General features: G+C 41.6%; 1 protein-coding gene across 1 annotated transcript; it reads left to right on the top strand.

Annotated features, from left to right (window-relative positions):
- The first annotated feature begins 21,755 nt into the window (after positions 1-21,755).
- Positions 21,756-22,776, top strand: LOC138887545 (uncharacterized). Its single transcript, XM_070169305.1, has 4 exons — positions 21,756-21,944; positions 22,030-22,305; positions 22,443-22,705; positions 22,773-22,776. Exons 1-4 carry the CDS (start codon positions 21,756-21,758, stop codon positions 22,774-22,776), a joined length of 732 nt encoding a protein of 243 aa, XP_070025406.1.
- Positions 22,777-24,052: the final 1,276 nt, after the last annotated feature.

The raw sequence follows: 24,052 nt of genomic DNA, 5'->3' as shown, positions 1-24,052 counted from the left end.
TCTTCCTTAGTATCTTCTTGATATTCTTGTTGGCTGCTTCCACAGCTCCATTCATCTGAGGCCTGTAGGCTGTGGAGTTCTTGTGTTTGATCTTGAAAGTTTCACACATTGCTTTTATCAAGTCGCTGTTGAGATTGGAACCATTATCGGTGATGATTGATTCTGGAACCCCGAACTGACAAACAATGCGATCGCGGACGAAACCCGCCACAACCTTCTTAGTGACCGCCGTGTATGATGCTGCTTCGACCCATTTGATAAAATAATCGATTGCCACTAGGATGAACCTGTGCCCATTTGATGCGGCAGGCTTGATAGGTCCGATAACATCCATTCCCCAAGCGGCGAATGGCCATGGTGAGCTTGTCGCAGTAAGCTCGTTTGGAGGCGCCTTTATCATATCTGCATGTATCTGACAGCGATGGCATTTGCGAACATACTGGATACAGTCTGTTTCCATAGTCATCCAGAAATACCCTGCTCGGAGTATCTTTTTTGCTAAGACAAAACCATTCATGTGCAGCCCGTAGGTCCTTGCATGCACCTTGTCCAATAGCCTGGATGCTTCTTTTGCTTCGACACACCTTAGTAGACCCAAATCGAGAGTCCTCCTGTACAGGATTCCTCCACTGTGAAAGAAGTTGCTGGATAGCCTACAAAGTGTACGCTTCTGAGTAGCGTTGGCAAGTCCTGGATATTCCCCTGTTGTCAAGTACTCCTTGATGTCATGGAACCATGGTTTTCCATCTGCTTCTTCCTCAACGTGGGTACAATAAGTTGGTTGATCATGAATCTTTACTGGGATGGGATCAATGAAATTTGTATCTGGATGCTGGATCATGGACGATAAAGTAGCTAATGCATCAGCAAACTCGTTCTGGACTCTGGGGACGTGCTGAAATTCTGTCTTTGTGAACCTTTTCCTCAACCCCTGTATATGATGCAAGTAGGGAAGTATCTTAGAGTTCTTGGTTGCCCACTCTCCTCGAACCTGATGTATGAGCAAGTCTGAATCTCCGATCACTAGCAACTCCTGAACGTTCATGTCAATAGCCATTTTGAGCCCCAAGACGCAGGCTTCATATTCGGCCATATTATTGGTGCAAGAGAACCTGAGCTTGGAGGATACCGGGTAGTGCTGGCCGGTTTCTGATACAAAGACTGCTCCTATGCCAACTCCTTTGAAATTTGCAGCTCCGTCAAAAAACAACCTCCAACCATCATAGGATTCTGCAATATCTTCTCCTATGAAAGATACCTCTTCATCGGGAACATATTCTCCGTCTAAGGGATTCTCAGTGAGATGGTCCACCAAGGCTTGCCCTTTGATTGCTTTCTGGGTCACGTAAATAATGTCGAATTCACTTAGCAAGATCTGCCACTTGGCGAGCTTGCCAGTGGGCATGGGCTTCTGGAAGATATACTTCAAAGGGTCCATTCTGGATATGAGATAAGTAGTGTAAGCACAGAAGTAATGCCTCAACTTCTGTGCGACCCAAGTCAGAGCACAACAAGTGCGTTCTAAAAGAGAATATCGGGCCTCGTACGGTGTGAACTTCTTACTGAGATAGTAAATGGCTTGCTCCTTTCTCCCTGTTTCATCATGTTGTCCTAAAACACAACCGAATGCTCTATCCGATACCGCAAGGTAAAGCAATAGGGGTCTTCCTGGCTCAGGCGGAACCAAGACCGGCGGCATTGATAGGTATTCCTTGATTCTATCAAAGCTTTATGACAATCATCACTCCATTTGGTAGCAGCGTCCTTCTTCAACATTTGGAAGATAGGTCCACAAATGACCGTGGATTGAGCTATGAACCGGCTGATATAGTTGAGTCTTCCCAGGAAACTCATCACGTCCTTCTTATTCTTTGGCGGCGACAATTCTTGGATAGCTTTGACCTTTGATGGATCCAATTCTATTCCTCGACGACTCACGATGAAACCCAATAATTTTCCAGCAGGAACCCCGAATGCACACTTGGCAGGATTCAGTTTCAGATTGTACCTCCTCAGTCTGTTGAAGAACTTTCTTAGATCTGCCATGTGATCCCTGGATTTCTTGGATTTGATGATGATGTCATCCACATATACCTCGATCTCCTTATGTATCATGTCATGAAAGATGGTAGTCATGGCTCTCATGTAGGTGGCGCCAGTGTTCTTCAAACCGAATGGCATCATTTTGTAACAGTACATTCCCCACGGCGTGATGAAAGCCGTTTTCTCTACATCTTCCTCATCCATCCATATCTGATGATACCCAGCAAAACAATCAACAAAAGACTGCAACTCATGCTTGGCACAGTTGTCGATAAGAATGTGTATGTTAGGCAAGGGGAAGTCGTCTTTGGGGCTGGCCCGATTAAGATCCCGGTAGCCAACACAAATTCTAACTTTCCCATCCTTTTTTGGCACTGGCACGATGTTGGCTAACCATGTCGGATACTCTACTACCCTGATAACCTTGGCTTTGACTTGCTTGGTAACCTCTTCTTTGATTTTCAAACTCATGTCAGGTTTGAATTTCCTGAGCTTCTGCTTTACCAGCGGGCATGTTGGATCTGTTGGCAGTTTGTGAGCTACAATGGATGTGCTGAGACCAGTCATATCATCATATGACCAGGCGAATATGTCTTCATATTGCTTTAGGAACTCCTTGTACTCTTTCTTTTCTGATGGTGACAGGTGAACACTGATGCGCGTTTCTTTGACATTCTCTGCATCTCCCAGATTAACGACCTCAGTTTCATCCAAGTTAAACTTAGGCCTATTTTCAAAATTCTCAACTCCTCTAACGACCTCTTCTGGTATATTATCCTCTTCTAAGTTTGTATCCGTTTGTTGCGTTGTCTCGTTGCAAGTCACAATCGTTGGTTCATCATCAAGGCAAGTAATAGTCATGCTGTGTAAAATAAAGTGAATGATAGGGAAAATAATAAGAGCGAGATATATCATAAACTGAAATGCTTCGATTAGATTCATAATTGTTTTGAGTATCAGAGCTCTTTTCAGAATTAAAGACAATGCGGAAATAAAATCAGCTAGTAAAAAGTAAAAGGTGATGCATGGTGCTTTTGTTTAGCCTTGCTACCCCGAAGCTTTCCGGGCCCTGGTGGTTCTGATTGACCAATTGCTGAGGCACTCTCCTCGGTTCACAACTTGTATAGCAGGGCCCTCCTCCCCTTCCTCCTCGAAAATAACACTGCAATCCATATCATCATCCTCCAGAAACAGATTCTTCATGGCTGCCAATGCTTCATCTTCCTCTGACCCATATATAGTATCTGCCGGCTGGAAAGTCTGCTCCAGGTGAGGTATCGGGTGCTCCAGTGGGTAGTAGGGACCACGCCATGGTGGCGACCAGTAATTGAACCCCTCCCAAGTGTACTCATACCCCAAACCAAATATAGTGCCATGTTTTTTCAACTTGATGGGTTTGGCGATTCCCTGGAGGTTTTTGCCGAGTCCCTTTCCAGGTTCGTATCCACACCAATTCAGGATACTTTCAATCTTGTTATCCTACCATTTATCTTTGTCTACAGCACTGACTCTTTCAATGTGGTGGTATGTTTCTCCGCCTATTCTCCTTCTACCTCCAATCATCGGGATGGTCTGGCGACTATATATGGGGTTGCTACCATCGCCATGGATGATCACCTCTTGGCGATTCCATTCGAACTTCACTGCCTGATGCAGGGTCGATGCTACAGCTCCAGCGACATGGGTCCATGGTCGTCCCAACAACAAATTGTAAGATGCTGGGACATCTATCACTTGAAAGTCAACGTCGAACCAGGTTGGCCCCATTTGCAAGCATAGGTTGATCTCTCCGATAGTAGACCTTTAGGACCCATCAAAGGCTTTGACATTGATGGCCCCATCTTTGATCTCGTGCAGGCTCTTTCCCAATGTTCTGAGAGTTATCAATGGACAGATGTTGAGGCTGGAGCCTCCATCGATCAAGACTCTAGTGATGAAGTAATCCTCGCATTGCACGGTGATATGTAGGGCCATGTTGTGACTCAGTCCTTCCGACGGCAATTCATCTTCGTGGAAGGTGATTTTGTGGCTTTCCAGTATTTGTTCTACCATATTTGCCATTTCGCCCCCAGTTATGTTGTTGGGCACATAAGCTTCGCTCAATATCTTCATCAAGGCATTTTTGTGTGCGTCAGAGCTCTATAGGAGATCTAGGATGGAGATTTGTGTTGGTGTTTTGTTCAACTGTTCCACGACCGAATACTCCTTAGCTTGTATTTTCCTCCAAAGATCATCGGGACCAATTTCAGTAGTCCGTCCCGAGGCTTGCTTCCTGGACTTAGCTAGGTGCTCTAGAATGTAAACCCTACCTGTTCTGGTCATACCCTGTGCAGTAATTGCTTCTCCCGTCTTGGTCTTTCCTTTCCTCCTTGCTTCAACTGTGTAATCCCATGGTATGGCATTCGAGTGAACGGTGTTACGTCTGACATTGCTACGGGAATGGGTGCCCTCAGGGGTAACACAACAACTTCAAAGGATACAGGTGCCTTTGGAACTCCAAACTCAACCTCACCCGGCCACCTTCGCAGAAGAAGGTGCTTCAAATTCGAGAGGTATAGACATGTTTACTTCATCATCCCTGGAGGGCTGGTTCTGCACAACAATCGGGTTAAGTGTGACTGCTGGTTTCTTTGGCTCATCATCCTGAGCAATCAGTCTTATCGATCCCTTGGGGTCTCAGTCATCTTCGATCTCGATTATGTGAATGTCCCTACCTCTGTGATTAGGCAGAGGGTTGTTGCGGACATTAGGAGCAGGCTCTTTTGCTATGATAACCTTATTGTCGATCAGAGTTTGAAACTTGTCCTTCAACGAGCGGCATTCGTCAATGGTGTGACCTTTCATGCCGGAATGGTACGCACAGGTCTTATTAGGTTTGATCCACTTGGAAGGATTTTCTAGAGTTATGGCAGGGATAGGGGAGACGTAACCAGTAGCTTTAAGTTTCTCATACAGCTGGTCAATTGGCTCAGCGATGGCTGTATATTGTCTGGGAGGTCTGCGGTCAAAATTTGGTCTGGGTCTAGGGAAATTTTGGTGAGTGGGAGGTGATTGGTAGTTAGGGGGTTGGGCATTATAAGGTTGGTAAACAGGTGCAGGTTGAGAGTATCTGGGTGAAGTGGATTTATATGCAGGAGGTGGAGATGATTGGTAAACGAGTAGTGGATTTTGGTAAGAGGGTGCGGGTGCTTGGTAGTTCGGGATAGGCTGATATGTAAGTGGAGGTGATGGGTAGGTGTGGTATTTTAGTGGTGATTTGGCTCCCTGTGCGACCATCACGGCATTGACATCCTTCTTTTTTGACGTGTCACCAGACTGTAAAGCCTTGTTGGTGGCCTGCAATGCTTCAAGATTAGTAACCATACCATTCTTAATGCCTTCTTCAATTCTTTCTCCCAGCTTGATAATATCGGAGAATTTTTGGCCCTCGATCAGCATCAACCTCTCATAATATTGTGGGTCTTGAGCTCGGACGAAGAATCTGTTCCTCTTCTAAGGCCGGCCTGACCTTAGCAGCCTCTGATCTCCAACAGGTAGCATACTCGCGGAATGTCTTGGTAGGCTTCTTCTTCAGATTCTGGATGTAGAATACATCCGGTGCATTCTCTCTATTGAATCGGAACCTATCCATGAAATCTGATGCCATACTTACCTAACTCGTCCATTTCTTGGGGTCCTGACTGATGTACCAGGATAAAGCATCCCCCTTCAGGCTTCTCATGAAGAGTTTCATACGGATTTTCTCATTCCTTCCTACTCCGACCAGCTTATCACAATATGTCCTCAAATGGACTCTAGGATCTCCCGTGCCATCGAAAATTTCGAACTTGGGAGGTTTGTATCCCTCCGAAAGTTCAACATCTGGCTGAATGCAGAGGTCCTCATAATTCAGCCCCTCTATGCCTTTGTTTCCTTCCATGCCCTGGACTCGGCTGGTCAATTTCTTGAGTTCTGCTGCCAAGTTTCTGATAATATAGTCCTTGTCATCAGACTCAGGTGCACTTAAGATTGGTTGAGTGTATTGGGGTATGGTATTTACGTAGATGGGAGTGTTGTGGGGGTGGTCGTTTGTGGTGTTTAGTGGTTCAGGAATAGGTAGTGGAGTGTGGCATGTGTTGCAATGTTGAGCATGGGTGGGTTGCATCTATGGTTGTGGGGTGTTTTGTGGAGGTGCGGGATTTTGAGCATTTGAGAAGTTGACATCAGGAGCGGTGAGAGTGAATGATAAATTTGCCAAGTTCCGAACTTGATCCAGTTCTTCTTAGAACTTCAATAGTTTCTGCTCAAGTTGGGCAGCAGTTTCCTTATCAACCGGGGTACCCCTGAGGAATCTCAATTCTTTCAATTTCTTTTCTGGCGCTTGAATCTCCCATTATACCTTTGCTCTTGTTTCGGATAGGACTCGGAGGAGGAGGAGGTGGAGGGCCCTTGGATCTCGTACTGTATGATGATGGTGCCAGAATGCACGAACTAACCTTTGGGCAGGGAATAAAAAATAAAGAAAAGCAAAAAGGTAACAAGTTAGTGCAGGTTATGAGAAGAAAATGTTGCAATACTTAAACACATTGTGCAAGAATATAAATCGCGTCCTAATTTGGGTGCCTCATTATGCCTGAGGTAGGACTAGCGACAAATTAACTTGGAGAACTTATAATGCTAAATGCCTCATTTTATTGATAAGAAATAAGACGAATCCAAAGCGACGCTAAATAACGGAAAATAAAATGTCACTAGTGGCCATCGGCCTTATTACATCATTAGAAGCAAAATAAAAGACTCCTAACTACTTGGTCCCAGACGGACCTTCCCCAGATTCGGTATCTTTATCCCCCTTGAACAGATTCACCAGCTCGTGCAGCCCTAGCAGCAGATAAGCTTGGGCCAAATGTCTGCCTGCATTCCCTTCAGCATTTCGACAATCTTCAATCCCCTTGAGGAACTTTCCTTCTAGCTCCACTAGACCTCGCTTCAGATACCCTAGTCGCTTGTTGGCGCTGACAGCCATATCCTTCCATTCCTCGATCAACTTCTGATGGGCTTCTTGTATTTCCCAATGCTCACTTTCACACTCTCGAATCCTCTTGCGCAGTTGATTGTACTTAACCTGTGCTTCAGCTTTCTCGTCGATGATTCTGTGTCCGTGAATGAACCCGGGATAACCCATACCATTGTGATTATCTTCCAACCAACCCAAATAGTGCGGCACGCAACTAGCATAATACCTATCTGGCTCAATAGATTCTTTCCCCAAAACGAGCTTGCAATGCCACATGTGTTGAGTTTGGCATTTGTGAGGGCTATCATCGTCCTGGAAATCGGCCCTAAAGTGACTCATTTTGTCGACCCTTGGTATGATTTGCTTTCTTCCGGCCTGCCTCATGGCTCAGAGGGGAACGTAGGGATAAGTTCCTCTTAGACCAATGAGTATGAGAAACGGTGAGTCTCGGGATCGAACAATGAATTCTTCCGTAGGGAACCATTCGACCATCCACTGTACTTGGTCTTCTTTTAGATTCTCAAATAGCTCCACCCATTCTCCAGCGTCCTCTGGCTGAGCGAACATGTTAGGCATATAATTCATACGACTTGGCTGGTGGAAGGAAATGTGATCATCCTAGTCTCCGCATAAGATCTCTTGTCGGTATTCTCCTTTTTGAAGGTGCTCCATGAGCCAAAGCTGAAGTAATAAATTGCATCCCTCAAAATGACTGGCCTTTCGCTGACAGTTGTCCAGAGCCCGGTATATCTCAGCAACAATCATGGGCACTATGCTGAAAGGCTGTCCGCCGATTCCTTCCGTCAGAGTCTTGGTTACAATGGCCAATCTGGTGTGGATCCTAGCCTTCTTCATAGGGAACACTATCATCCCCAGGAAACAAAACATGAATACGAAGACCCTTCTGTGAATATGCCGCAGTGAGGTGAGGGCAAATTCATCTAAGTAGGTGCGGTATGACTTGCTATGGCGGTACCTCTCGTACAGATAGTCGAATGGGATGTAGGAGTCTTTCAAACAGGTCAAGTCTGGGTTCTTCTTCAGTCCCATCATCTTAAGGAAACCCCTACCCTTGTGATTCTCTAGCATAAGCAAACCAGGAGTCTCCCAAGGAATACCAGCTAAGCCTCCTATTTCTTCGAGCAAAGGAGTCATTTCAAGGTTCTCGAAGTGGAATACAGACCTGTCACTATCCCAGAACAGAGTTGCAGCCTCTATGATTTTGTTGTCAGGCTGGATTTTTAGAAGAGAAGGCATATTCCCTAAGTATTTACGGATGAGTGTCTAATCACTGGAGTGAAGATCTTCCCACCAATTTAGCAGCCTTGGATGAATGTTGGTGACCATGCCAAATCTGGGGACTTCGTGCCTTATTTTCTGCAAAACAGAGTGTTAGACCCTTACCCTGCCAGACTCGACTATTTAAACCAATAATTAGCATAAAAAGCATTTAGTTCTCCAAATAAATGCACAGAACATGTAGGTGTCTGTTTGGGTTTCAGGGAAACCCGATGGACTTTAGACAAGGCTATCTTAATGAGTCATTATATGGACAACATAACTGACTCGGCTAGGTTTGACCATGATGCATGCACAGTTAGACAGAGTAAGGTTTCTATTGGGGTATTAGACAGGTACCCTTGAGCGGATAACTCAAGAGGGAAAGGCGCGGAACCGTCGACTGCACCGCTGATCGACTGTTTTTACCGCAAATACACCTTTGCCGAATTTAAAGGGTGATAATATTGGAAGAGCGCAACCACTCATTATAAGCATTGCTATGGTGTTTGTTTGGCACGAGTGGAAGATGCAGTTTACAAGAATGAAACAAACTTTTCATGTATTTTCACGTTCATAAGATAAATGATTACAATAATTGCAGTAATTACAACAACATTGAAATAAAGTAGTAAAGGAAAGCAGTTAAAGGAAAGAAAAGACATGAAGAGCCAAGTCAGTTTTGTAGTGAAAGAATAAAAGACAGTAAACAAAGCAATTAATGAGATAATAAAGTCACAAACAACATGCAATGGTAAAAGCCTAAAGAAACTCCCCAGTAGAGTCTTCATGCTGTCGACACCCCCTTTTTCTCTGACCGCGGGGTCAGAAATCGGGTATACGACATTGGGAGGACAACTCTATCCCCTTTCGAGAATTGGGTTTAGAAGTTGAAGAGTCGCCACCTAATGATTATAGTGCATTAGGATACTTTAAGAAGGGTTTGAGATGAAGAGACCAGAGATTAGGGTAAGGGCTAGAAATTATCCCGAGCGGAAGGTGTTAGGCACCCCTCAAAATCCACTAGTGTGGTTCCCGACCATGTTACAATTGTGACTTTACAAGTAAACAATCAAGGCTCAAATAAGGATTCGCACATAACATTGCGACCAAGTTGAAAATTTTCAAAGGTAAGTAGAGAGGGCAGATTCATGAAAAAGAGATTTGAACAGTTTTACAAGAAGAGATGAAAGCAAATAAAGGGAGGGGAGTCCTAAGTTTATAATTAATATGGATCACTTCAATGCAATACCCAACGATCACTCCTCAGAAGAGGGGTCGCACGTGATATTAGCGCATCGGTCATCATATCCATATTCTACCCTTCCCACCCCGTTAAGGTATTTAAACGCGATCAGTCTCGTTTACTTATTGCATGCTAGTACCCGTCCCAACCTATCAGTCCCGGGGTATCAGGACTTCTAATCCTAAAGGGGAAGGAAAGGGATATAGGCATATATGGAGTTCAAAGGTTAAAATTCTAATTGCGACATACAAAACAAGTAACAAATATAAGGATGAACAAAACAAATAGGTAAGGCTCAAGTAAACCCCTTAATCAAACAAACACTTAGTTTAGCATGTCTTGGCACATATTGATTTGGTCTTTAAATTAACCTTAAACAGCGAACAGACTGGTTCAACCCATATGTTTAGATAGAAAGTCTGCATTAGGAAACTTGGATCCAATTGTCAGAAATTAAGGTATTTCAAGCGAGTGATTTAAAAGGTACTAGTTTCAGGAAAAAGTAGTCTAATGCAGAGGAGTTTTGAAAAGAAAGTATAGATTGCAGTAAAAATAAAACACAGAAATGGTTGTGAAAGAGTTTTAGAGAAAGAAATATCTAAGGAAAGGGTAAGTTGCAACTGTTTTAAAAGACAATTTCAGGGTTTGAGTAAAACGTTTAGGCAGAACGTTTAGAAAGAAACTGTTTCAGAAAAAGATGCCGATTTGAGGGACTTAAAAACATACTGAGTCAAGAGAGTTTTTGTCAAAGAATTAAGACTTCTGAAATCGTTGCTGTATTAATACGTTAAGGACCAGTTAATAGATCATTATTACTTTAAGCGAATCAGACGAGTTTAATGCAAATTCTATAGGCATGATATCTATTTTGACTTTTAAAACCTATTATTGAACTTGTAAAAGATGATTGTGTTAATTAACCCTACAATTTGCCTAATGCATATGCATTCCTTATAGGCATGATCTCTATATGCATTGATTACATGAACGTTAAGTCCTATAGGCATGATTTCTATGTGATTTGTAGCACAATGAAGCGTTGACCCTATAGGCATGGTCTCTAAGTGATGTGGAATCAGAAACATTGAACAATCCTATAGGCAGGATTTTTTAAAAAATAAAATCCTAAAGCATGGTTTCTACCCTTACTGATGCAAGAATGTAAAATCCCTCCCACACCCTTTTACTATATTCCCCAAATTCTTTATACAAATTATTACAGACCAAAAGAAAGAAAATAAATACATTAAAAACTAACAGCTAGATCCGAGCAGCCTAATTCAATCTTAATGTCCAATAACATGTGATTAACCAATTCCGAATTTCCAAAGCCTTCTCTTTATCCAAAGTGTTTCAAAGTTCCAAGGAATCTCAAGGATTCCCGGCATTGCTTACACTCAGGATACCATTTAGAATTAGAATAGTGTAGTGCGGAATAGCCAGTCCTCAGGCATCCAAGTGCAGTGGGAGCTCAAGGGTCCCAAAGCATGGCTTACAAGAGAGGGGCATAACTTAGAGCTAGGAGTAAGTGCAAAGTGAAAAGGAATTGGGGAGCCATAATAAATGGTGGTCATACCCAGCCACAGGTGCAGACTGGCACACCCCTGACCATTTGTTTGGTCAAACAAGTTAGGAGCAGACCCTTGAGGGTCAAACCTAGGTCTGGATGGTGATTAGGACACCACCAGACTCAGGTCCAGGCTCAAGCACATAAAGGGGAGAAGGGAGTGGGAATTGATTGAGTTAGGAGGTTCAAAGAACCCAGTTCAGAGTCATAGACAGCAATATCAAAGTGCTGTTATGGCTAGAACTATACTCACATACAAAGGGGAAAAGGGAAAGGGAGTTCACACAAGAAAAGCACAACAGGGTTGCAGAAATATATTAAAGAAGAACATAACAGACTAGGAAGTAAACACATAATGAAGAAGCATTATTCAACTAAGAATAACGTACCAGTTGCAAAGTAAGAACAAGCAAAACAATAGAGCAATCACGACAAGTAAACACAGCAGGAGTAGACTTAAGTTCAGCAGAACACTTGAGAGTTTTAGAGAGAGAGCTCAAAATTGTTTCAGAAAGCACAAAGTAGAAGAAGAGAGTAGAATTTTTTTTATGAAAGAACTCAGTATTTGAATGTGTAAAAGCCTGTGTTTTTGTGCAGAAAAGTCTGTGAAAGCATGTGAAAAACCCTTTTTTTAGTGCAAAAGAGCAGTCCCTTTTATAGTGCAGAAGATGAGTAAAAAAAGGTAAGAGAATAGTTTTGAATCAATCACAAGCTGTTTCCCTTTGGTTAAGGGATTTGATTAAAACGGGCAAAATAAATAAGGAAAGGATTTGTTTTAAACAATCTTTTTGAGGCAGTATAACAGGGGCAAATACACAGAAACCTATTTAAGGAAACAGTTTAGTAGTACACGGTTTAGGTCAAACAAGGAAAGACAATCAATCAACCAGCTTGTAAAATCAGGATTCGAATCTTAGTGTGAATGAATCCAACCAGAAAAAAGTGATAAGGGTTTAATTTAAAGAAAATCAACAACACTCAATCAAACCTTTTAAAAAAAGGAACTCGGAATCAATCACAAGCTGGCCAAAGGCCTTTTGAAAGAAGAGAATTTGTCATATAAAAAACATACAGACATGTGAGACAAGAGAGAGTTGTTGTAAAACTAGCAAGAAATCAGAGTACCCAAGAAGGTTAGGTTCACAGACTCAGAATGAGTCTAAAAGAGAGTCAGGGTTCTGAATGGAACCCTAGTCCAAACACAAAGTCAAGCTTACCAAAACCCCCCCACTACTAGGGTTTCTGACTCGAATCAGATGCATAGATGAGAAAACAACAAATAAAACAGGCTCAGTAGTCTCTTTCAGAGACTTATGAGAAACAAATAGAGAGAACAACAAGTTCGAAACACAGGGAATACATTTAGGCAAAGCTTGTCACTCAAACAAGTTCAGAAAAGAAAAAGCGATACGGGTTTAGGAAAATAGTAGATGAAACATGCTTAGGGTTCAAACAAAGTCCTGTAAAGGTAAGCAAGGAGCAAAAGCTAAGTAAAAAATACAGTAGAGGAACATACGAGATAGACATGTAAAACATGCTTATAGAACCCAGTAGAGGGAAGAACAAAACACAAAAATAGAAGAACATGCATCGTATGGCAAACATAAGAACACAAGAGAAAAACTCATAAGAACGTGGTAGAGACAGATTCACACAAAGAAAAGAAGAAGAAGAAGAAGAAGAAGAAGAAGAGTCAGAAGTTATTTTGAGATTTTTTCGAAAACCCTAAATTGAAAGCGAACTAATTTTGAAAAGAAAATTGGGGAAAAGCTTTAAAACGTTGAATATAGCACGGATTCATCACAAATCTAAGTAAATAAAAGAGGAAGGAACCTCGAATAGCTTTAGGGTTTCTCTGAAACCCTAGAAATGAGAAGGCTTAGAAGAGGTCTGGTCTTGAGTCAGAGATGGCCATGGCTAGGCTTCTAAAGCTCGAATATGTCGGAGCAAGGCCGGAGAGGCCATAGAACCACAGATCTGAGAAGATCTGAATGAACGTCGTTGAGGTCAAACCTCGAAATCTCGAACACCATAGCTTAGGAGTGAAGGAAGGTGAGCACAGGTCGTCCATGGCCTGAAAAGCCATGGACTCCGGCGAGATAATGGTCAGAGAAGACGAGGGAGGCGATTAGGGTTTCGAGTGCTTGAGAGCATTTTGAGAGAGAAGAGGTTTCAGAGGCGACTGTCTAAGAGAAATGAGGGTTAGGGTTGGGGGGGGGGGTTGGTAGAATTAAAAAGGAAAGGGTCGTTTGTGGCCGTTGATATTTTCGGGCGGGTTGGATTAAACGGGTCAAGGGGCTGGGTTTGAATGAATTGGGCTGGTCCAATTGAGTTCGAAATTGGGATGATTTCAGGCTAAATTTGAAATGGAATTTGGGTTATAATTGAAATGAATAGCCAATTTTTCCTTTTATTATTTTATAAAAATAGTAAAAATGTTTTAAAAGCAAAATAAAGGCACTGAGTCAACTAATAATATATAAATATTAATTCGAAAATATTGGGATCAATTTTGTAATTATAAAATGCTATTAAATCTTAAAGAGGCTAGTATTGCAATTATAAGCAATTTGGCTTTAAAAATACCAAACGAATTTGTAAAAAAATGTGCAAAAATCATGCTGGATATATTTTGGTGTAAATATGAGAATAAAATAAATTATTCTCCAAAATGGCAAGATTTGGGAGTAATTATTGGATTTATGGTGTAAAAATAGGCCATAAATTGGTTTAAAAATCATTAAAATGCCAAAACCTTTTGGTGTGCTTATATATGCACATATATGTTATTTTGGAAGTGTTTCGGGTATAAAAATACATAGGGAAAAATTGGATATCAACACCGTACGAGTGCTACAGAAATCAAAGAGAGTGCCACCGGGAAAACAGTCAACATATCAGTACATGAGCAATCCCACAAGCACCAGGGCGTGGAGGTAAGTAACTACGGATAAGTATAGGCAAGGAAGAACATCAGGAGGTCCGTCGAGTATACAATGTAATAAGCTCACAGCTTTACAAGAGTTAGAGGGTCCTCCCTAAGTACTATAATGAAAGACTAGCTAAGGAAAATAAGGAAGAAGGCTTCTACCTAAACTCAGTGACCTAAAGAGGAAATGTTCTATTAACAACAGTATCAAAACAACATTGACTCCATAAGAAAGTGGCACCTACCGTGGCTAATGAATAGGGAGAAAAATCAGAAGTGATATTCAAGATCATATGAGTTATATGGAATTCCAATATATGTGGTCACTAAAATAAGCTAAGTATGGACGCAACAAGGGGGCAGAAAGACCAGGAAAAGTAATAGCTTACATTAAAAGAAAGCTAAGTTGTCCGAAAGGAATTATTCGATCAGTGATCCAAAGTTAGTTACGTTATGAACACACTTAAGAGTTTGGAGTATTATCCATGAAGCATATATATTGACAATCATTTAGCCATAGAAAGTTTCGGTATAAGTTAAAAGGAAGAATTGAGCCCGGGTCATAAACAAGGGATTGAATTGTTAAAGGATTGTATTATGAAAATTCCATAGTGCCATGAAAGGCTAAAAGTAATAACTAATACCCTAAGCCACAGATCTGAAGATAAAGTAAGCCTGCTCAAAGGGTGAGATAGAAGAAGAAACTAAAGAGTTATATAAGCTAAGTGAATTAAGAGACTGATTAATAGACCCCGATGAGTATAGAAATCATGATTAGAACATTGTAGAATTACTCTAAATATCAGAGGTACAAAAGAGATAGTAAAACGGCCATATTTTATATTGGCTCTACAATAAAGCCAGTTAGGAAAATACCAGCCTCATAAGAATTCAGTATGGAACTCCCATCGGATTATATAGGCACCAGAGGTGCAAGTATTATAATAGAGCTTTAAATGGTGGGTGTGATTTATACCTATGTAGGAGGGAGGTTATGAAAGATATAGAAGAATGGGAGGTGATATTTTGAAAGAAGTAAGGTAAAGGTGGAGTCCATACTTCAAGTAAAAGACTAGAAGCACTGGGATTCAATATCCAGGAATGATAGCAACGTCGTCAGTGGCATATCTTCTAGCCTATGGTTTCTAGATACTGAGAGGTCTATTTAAGAGAATAAATAAGAATTAAAGATGATGTGATGTCTTGCTTGATGATCCAGAATAACACAAGGAAATCTATGGTGCAAAAAAGTTGAAGAAAGGCTGCGAGTAGTATGAATGTCGCAAGCTAAAGTATGGTAGAGCGACAAGGTTGTAGGAAGACAGGAGTAAGGATAAGAAAGGGCGAGTAAGAAGGTGACAAGAATGGATAAGCCCTCGGGATTAAGCCCACGAAAATGAGAGAGAGCTGATGGGTTCTATAAATTATATAAAGATCAGTATAGCCTGAATGAGCTCAAAGGAGTCTAAGACTAGTAGCATTTAGAAGAAATGAAATACTGACCCAGTAGTAGAATAAAGGTGTAATTGTGATAGATAAAGGATGACGTTTGGGCCTCCGATTGAGTAAATTTGAAGAGGATTTCATGAATTCTACGGGATTAAAATACCCACATAAGGTGAGCCATATTGGTATGCTATAAAATATGGTTATGGAAGTATAGTACCACCCATAAGTGGATCAATCTAATTACTCCAGGTGTTCCCGATGAGACGTGGGCCCTAGCAGCAATGCATTATGTAAGAAGTTTCAAGTATTCAAATGGTACATTGTAGATCAATATTGAGGCAAACCATAATAGATGGATAAAAGTCACAAGGTATGAGTTGAGATTAGGTCGTCATTCTTAAGGTGAACAGTAATGAAGAAGCATTAAAGGACTTAGATTTATACATATGGGATAACCAACAAAAGCAAGCTGGAATTTGGTAGCAGACCTCCGCAACGATAACTCGAAGTTAGAGTTATGGTATAGTATGACCTACCTAGATGCAGTAAAATCATGCGGATAGACAACCTGGTCTATGAAACAACATGTAGCAATAATCGTAATTTCAGCAAATTACCGAGCAAAGAACTTCAGTATACCTAAAAATGCCCAGAGGGACATTTCATCAAGTTCTGTATATGTTTACAAAGTGAGGCCTAGAGATTGGCTAGAAGCTAGAGGAAAAAGGAGAGAAGAGTCGCATACGCGCACTTATATGGTCAAAGTCATACTGGTTGCATGATAGAAGGTAGCAACAGTTACGAGATTGGAAAAATCCCCACCACAAGTCGTGGTATGAGGAAGAGGACTAAAGGGAGGAATGCCCTAGACTTTGGACTTATTCACAGAACAGTTGCCTAGCACTAAAGTATTCGTAAGAGCTATGTGTTATGAGAATGACAGGTGCATAAGTCAACATTCGAGGACGAATGTTCCAAAGGGGGGAATAATGTTACATCCCGCATTTTCGTATGTTAAAGTTTCATGGTAAGTTAATCGACGTAAGTGCGTAAATGGGATTATTTTGAAATTATAAGCATCATGCTATTTCAAACAAGTGATGAGTAAATTTGTGAAGGTGAGAGGGGAAGCAAGTCAAAGAAAATAAATTTTTGTCCAAGTGTGGAATATTGGGGTAAAATGCGGGCCGAGCGATAATACCCGATACTTATGGACTAGTACAGTACAAGGTACCATATGACCATAATAGTAGGATGAATAAAGTATATTAAAAATAAGTAGAATTTTACGTAATTTGAGACAACTCTTAATTATACGGGTAATTGATTAATTATCGGGTAGCGGGATATTACTTAGTTAATTAATTAGTTAATTGGATAAGATTTAAAAACCTTCCCCCACTCCATGTGGCAGAAAGCCACCACCTAAACCAAATGACTCAGTAGTCATGTTGGTTAGGTGGCAACTAGTTAGGATTATAACCTTGAAATTCAAGAAAGGATTCATAACTTTAGCAAATAAAAGGATTCATTTTATCTAACCTTTGAAGGATATAGAAAAGATCTCTTCAAGAGACTATCTGAAGCCACAAAAAAAACGCTACCTGAAGCTCAAAAATACGCAAATTGAAGTTAACATAGAAGGGTACGGATCTTTAATAGATCAAACAGAGATTTTGCAATTTTAAGAGAGTACGGTGTAAACCTTCTCAAGAATATCACACGAATTTTTCCCTACTCTAGGTATGTTAAGGCTAAGCCTTTCCTTCATTTTGGCATGATCTTGTCATTACACAAGTTTGATAACGAGGCATAAAGAAAAATTCATATCTCGGAATTTACGCATATTTTGCTAGTCTCGCAAGTTACAATATTTTCTTTATCGGGACTTCATATTCAATTGAGTATTTCTTTCTTCCAGTCAGGAGAGTAGAGAGTTCATATATATAGTATTAAAGTATTTTCATTACCATCGAGCTATAATCGATGGGTAGGCCCCTATTGGGCAACCTCTGATTAGATGATAAGTTATATACCGAGCATACTGTGGTCGAGCGCCTATGAGCGAGCCCAGTTGGCCGAGATACAAAGCCTAGTATGGTCGAGCGCCTATGAGAGAATAGAGTCAGTATCAGCAGGTGAGCATATCTTCAGATTATCTTTGATCCCCAGTTGCTTTCAGTTATTATATTATCAATTCAAATTCAGCTTTTAGTATATTGCCTTACATACTCGGTATATTATTTCGTACTGACGTCCCTTTTCTGGGGGCGCTGCATACATGCGTGCAGGTTCAGACAGACAGATAGGTAGACCTCTTCATTAGGTGTTTCCCGAGTTCATCTTGATCGATAAGCTCCATGCCCTTCGAAGTTGCCGGGTCTAGAGCATTATCTACATCTTGTATATATATGTATATATGTTATGAGTAGGTCAGGGACCTGTTCCGATTACAGTATATCCATCAGTAGAGGTTTGTAATCACATCATGTCAGTTAGTGCAGCATGTTGGGCTTGTAGGTCTTGTATGTATATTTGGTTGGTTTGGCAGCTGTAGTAATTATGATGGCCTTGTCAGCCCAGCTTTATATTAATATTTAGTCAACAATTGCAGTTGTCTTGCAATAAGGCCCATGGCCAAAGTATGACATCATATGTTCAGAGTTCCTTAGTCGCACATTGGTACGCAAGAATAGGTGAGGCACCGGGTGCTGGTCTCGCCCCCCAGGTTCGGAGCGTGCCACTTATGCTCTCTTTTGGTTAGGTTTTGGATAAAAATGTGTAAAAATATTCCCAAAAACTGACTTAATGTGCTTGTCTGCAGGGTTGGTCAAAATGTGGCAATGAAGCCATAATCAACTCATGAAGGAGTCAATCTTGCACAAATCCAAGGCTGGAACTAGACCGATGACCGCAATGGAAAAGAGAGGCCACGTGAGGACTACCGCTGAGGCGTCCACAAATACGTAGCTCGCGAAAGTAAAGTTCAGAGAGGCTAAATTTGAGCACAAGTGCTACCGCTGACCGTGATTGAAAATCGCGGCCGCGAAATATCTGATGCGGCCGCATTGGTATTTCCCCTGAGAGTGGTGTTTGAAGATTCAGAGACTCTGCAAGTCAAGCTTAATAGAAGAAAGTGGTCCATCTCCAAATTACGTGGCCGCAGTTGAAGCTAACGCGGAGGCTATGGCTTTTACGCTGTCTGCGAGACCAATTCAAAACCAAGCCCAGAATTGAAGAAATGCAGACCACGCTCGTTATTGCGTGGCTGCGAGAGCTCAAGCATGGACACGGTAGGAATTACGCCTTCTTGAAACTTCCGCAAGGGCATTTTTGTCTGGGAATTTTAGTCTTGTATAAATAGATATTTTTCAGATTTTTAGGTTAAGTTTTGTTGAGGAACACATGAATGGCTGGTTTTTACCCTTTTGAGTAATTTTAGAGTAGATTCATCTTTAATGTTTAGACTTTCATCTTGTATTTGAATATTATAGCTTATATTTCATCTTTATCTTTGATTTCTGCTAGTTTCATGAGTAGCTAAACCCATAGCTAGGGTTGTGACCAATCCTAGTATGGGTATTTAATGGGTCTTGAATTTTAGGGTTTAATTATTTATGGGTTAGTGATATTTAGCTTGATTCATGCTTTAATTGTAGGATTGGTGGTTGCAAACACTGATTCGTGCCTTTATGACTTAGATTCTTCTTAAGAAATAGAGACTAAGTCTAGGAAAATTAGGCTAACAAGGAATTGGGGTACATTCAAGAGATTGATATCCCCAATTAAAGGGTTAAACCTAGAGATAGTAATACCCGACTTGAGCCAATATCATTTGCTATGCATGAACACCCATTTGGACTTGAGAAAGACAAATTGGGTAAAGTCACTCAAACTATCGAGAGGTATAGAATGAGCACTTATGTGTGATGGTTATATCACGACCCCAATCATAACAAGCTTTCCCTGAATTCTCGATACCTGTTAGATATCCACCTAGGCGGAAGTCACTACCATAGTCCCTTTTAATCCTTGAAAACAACCAACAAAAATATTGTACTTAGCTTTAACTACTGCATGCTATAGAAGTAGAATTAGAAGTAGATAACAAAACCAACCATTTGTGGAAGTGCAATTATAAGAAAAACCCGCATCTCTACTCGGATATAAACCTAACTCCAAACTAATTAACTCCTTGTGGATTCGATCCCAACCTTTGTTGGGTAAACCTGCATCGACCATCCTTACTACTCTATAGTAGTGAAGATTTGGAACCGATCAATATTTGGCACGATTTTCGGGGAGTTAAACGGTTTTTAGCTATATCTTCGAGTATTTGTATTTCTTGTTTTTCTTTCCTTCTGATTTGCTAATTTGTTTGTGAATTGATCTCAGGTACAATATGGCTCTTAAAAATGATGCTCTCGAAAATTCGCCTTTGGGGGAGGAGGTAGACGATGATAATTTGGATGAGCTTCAACCCGAACCACAACCACAAAGGAGAGGCCGACCGCCTCATGATAATATTCCAAATCCTCCCCCACCTCCATCAAGGGCAACACACCGGGTGTTGCCCAATGAAGGATACGCAAGTGCAATAGTCCCGCCCTGAATTAGGGCGGGCAACTTCCAAATAACTAACGTGATGCTTACTCTCTTGGAACAACGAGGTTTCTTCACCGGAGCTCCACACCAAAATGCCTACAAACATCTCAAGGGTTTTGTTGATATATGTTGGGGGAGCAAGCAAACCAACATTACTGAGGACACGTTAAGATTAAGGCTCTTCCCATTCTCTCTAAGGGGGAAGGCTCTAAATTGGCTTGGGAGATTGCCCAACCATTCCATCACCACTTGTGATGAGTTGGCCGAGAAATTCATAGCAAAGTTCTTCTCGCTGGGGCATATGGCGACACTGAGAGATGAGATCCTTGCCTTTAAACAAGAGTCAAATGAACCACTTCATAAGATCTAGGAAAGGAATCAGACGATGGTGAAAGAATGTCCGAACAATGAAATGACCGAAGCGATAATCCAGCAAATATTCTACTGTGGCATCAACACTACCAACCAGTGTGTAGTTAACCAACTCGCCGGGGGAAACTTTATGAACAATCCTTATGCTGAGGCGTGTGATATACTCGATGAGCTGGCAGATACTTCCTCGGTATGGCAAAGTAGAGCTAATGTGCCACAAGGTGATCCTAATGTCATTCAACTGCACAAAGAGCTCTATGACCACAACCAAGCAATAGCCGAGTTAACTACAACCATGAACTAGTTGGCCAATGCTCAATTGCAGCAAGTTCAAGCGCCAAGACAAGTGAATGCCATGGAAGGGGTAAATATGATGGTTAACAAGAGGCGACAAAGAGGTCAACAAACTCAAGGAAATCCGGATCAATATGAGCAAGGTAGTAGGGGTTACAACCAAGAAGATGTGTAAGATGAGCAAAGTGAAGAAGTTCAGTATGTGAACAATTACCAAGGACAACGGGACAATGATCCAAATCAACAACAACAATGGAGATCCCAAGGAAATCGGGGGAATCAAAACCAACAAGGAAATTGGAATTGTGGGAACAACAAGAACCAAAGCAAATGGGGGAACAACAATCAAAATTGGGGCACCCAGGGTAACCAGGGCAACTGGGGTGGCAATAACAAAAGCAATTGGGCAGGCAACAACAACCAAGGGGATTGGAATAATGGTAATCAAGGGAATCAAGGGTCGGACTTTAAAAGGCCTCCGATGTATCAACAACCAAACAACCCGCCTCCATTTTAGTCTTAAGATCCTAGCTCGTCCAACAATGAGTTGGGACGGATTAAGTAAATTTTTGAGCAAATGATGAAAAATGCCGACTCCGATGCCCAATTGGCATCCCATAATACTTTTATCTGCAACTTGGAGGTCCAACTTGGCCAGATTTCACAAGCTTTGAACACTCACCCTAAGGAGGCACTACCTAGTGACATGGTAGTAAACACTAATGGAGGGAACAATACGGGCCACGCTCTGGCGGTGACTACAAGGAGTGGTATAGGTGGTGTTGATAATACCTCTAATGCAAGAAAGGTTGTGAGTGATGATATGTTGGTGCAAGATAATGATGATCAAAGCAATGAAGTGCAAATGAGTAATGATATTGTGAATGAAGAAGTGAGAATTGACATTGATGACAACGTGGAGGAGACTTAAAATGATGTGAACCCGTCTAGGGAACGCGTGATAGACATGCCGAAAATGGTAGTGCCCAATGCAAAGGCTCCTTTGACAAGGCCTCCTCAACTATACCCTCAGAGGCTTGCAAAACAGAACAATGAGAACCAGTTCAAGAAATTTATTGATATGATGAAGAGCTTGTCGATAAATGTAACTTTGGTGGAGGCTCTTAAACATATGCCAGGATACGCCAAGTTTATGAAAGACTTGGTAACAAAGAAGAGATCCATGAATTGTAAAACAATCAAGATGACGCACCAAGTGAGTGCCATTGTACATTCTATGGCCCCCAAAGCTAGAAGACCCCGGTGCTTTTACAATGCCGTCCACTACTGGTAGTGCCGATTTTGCCAAAGCTTTGTGCGACTTAGGGGCAAGCATTAACTTGATGCCATATTCTGTGTTTAAGACATTGGGGATTGGGCAACCAAGGCACACATCCATGAGGTTGCAGATGGAGGATATGACAATGAAGAGGCCATTGAGGATTATAGATAATGTGCTTGTGCGAGTAACCAAGTTCATACTTCCCGCGAACTTTGTAATTCTGGACTGCGAGGTTGACTATGAGGTGCGGATCATATTAGGGAGACCTTTCCTAGCTATAGGGAAGGCTTTAGTTGATTTGGAAACAGGGGAGCTCACCTTCCGAGTGGGTGATGAAAAAGTTATGTTCCATGTCTGCAAATCAATAAGGCAACCCAATAGCAATTTGTGATAGAGGTGATTGTTGAAGACACCAGCGCTGTGATAAATGTGGAGGACCCTTTGGAAGCTGTGTTGTTGAACCATGATGTGACTGAAGATGAAGGCTTGGTGGAATATGTCAATGCTTTGCAACGAATGGGTTCTTACATATATGAGCCCCGGAAACTTTCCTTGGATCTTGAGAACCGCAAGACTCCACCAGCAAATCCCTCAATCGAGGAGCCTCCCGTATTGGAGTTGAAGCCTTTGCCTTCACACCTCAGGTATGAGTTCTTGGGTCTTTGTTCAATTTTACTTGTTATTCTTTCTTCTTGTTTAACTAACATGCAGGTAGATGCAACCCTCACGGTGCTCTAAAGAAGGAAGAAGGCAATTGGATGGACTCTAGCTGATATTCGGGGGATAAGCCCCGTATATTTCATGCACAAAATTTTATACTTGAGGATGATGCCAAACCCTTCATGGAACATAAAAGGAGGTTGAATAAGGCTATACAAGAGGTCGTCAAGAAGGAAGTTATCAAGTGGCTAGATACAGGGGTTGTCTACCCCATTTCGGATAGTTCATGGACTTCGCCAGTACAATGTATGCCAAAGAAGGGGGGTATGATTGTGGTCACAAATGAGCAAAATGATTTGATCCCCACTAGGACTGTCACCGGATGGAAGGTATGCATGGATTACCGAAAGCTGAACAAAGTGACCCATAAAGATCACTTTTCATTTCCCTTTCTTGACCAAATGTTGGATAGACTTGCCGGGCGTTCCTACTATTGCTTTTTGGATGGGTACTCAGGTTACAACCAGATTTTGATTGCACTGGAAGACCAAGAGAAAACTACTTTCACATGTCTGTATGGCACCTTTGCTTTCTCACGGATGCCATTTGGTTTGTGTAATGCATCGGCTACCTTTCAGCGGTGTATGATGGCTATATTAACAAACATGGTGGAGGACTTTTTGGAAGTGTTCATGGATGATTTTAGTGTTGTGGGTGACTCCTTTGAAGAATGCTTGAATAATCTTGACAAGGTGTTGGCTCAATGTGGGGAGACCAACTTAGTACTTAAATGGGAGAAGTGCCACTTTATGGTTGAGGAGGGCATTGTCCTCGGCCATAAGATCTCAAAGAACGGTATTGAAGTGGACAAAGCGAAGATTTAATTGATTTCAAAACTCCCTCCTCCTACTTCCGTCAAGGGAGTTAGGAGCTTTCTTGGGCATGCGGGGTTCTACCGAATGTTCATCAAAGATTTCTCCAAAGTGGTAAATCCCTTGTGCAAGCTGTTGGAAAAGGATGCAAAGTTTGTGTTTAATGATGATTGCATGAAAGCTTTTGAACTTCTCAAGTATAGATTGACTACCACTCCCATCATCACCACACCCAATTGGATCTTGCCATTTGAGCTCATATGTGATGCTAGTGACGTTGCGGCAGGAGCGATTTTGGGGCAAAGGATCAACAGAATATTTCATCCGGTCTACTATGCAAGCACAAAGATGAATGATGCCCAAGTCAATTATACTGTGACCGAAAAAGAGTTACTAGCCATTGTCTTTGCCATGGAAAAGTTCAGGCCATATCTCATGGGTACTAAAGTGATTGTGCAC

Source organism: Nicotiana sylvestris, chromosome 3, assembly GCF_000393655.2.
Source record: "Nicotiana sylvestris chromosome 3, ASM39365v2, whole genome shotgun sequence".
Classification (NCBI taxonomy): domain Eukaryota; kingdom Viridiplantae; phylum Streptophyta; class Magnoliopsida; order Solanales; family Solanaceae; genus Nicotiana; species Nicotiana sylvestris.
The sequence above is the reverse complement of the archived record's forward strand: the minus strand, read 5'-3'. Positions and strand labels throughout refer to the sequence as shown.

Bases quoted from the DNA above. Each gene is read 5' to 3' on its own strand.
- LOC138887545 (XM_070169305.1), top strand. From the start codon at position 21,756: ATGGTAGTGCCCAATGCAAAGGCTCCTTTGACAAGGCCTCCTCAACTA. The intron at 21,945-22,029 runs GTAACAAAGAAG...TGGCCCCCAAAG, and splicing joins CCAAGTTTATGAAAGACTTG to CTAGAAGACCCCGGTGCTTT. The intron at 22,306-22,442 runs GTGCGGATCATA...GCAACCCAATAG, and splicing joins ACTGCGAGGTTGACTATGAG to CAATTTGTGATAGAGGTGAT.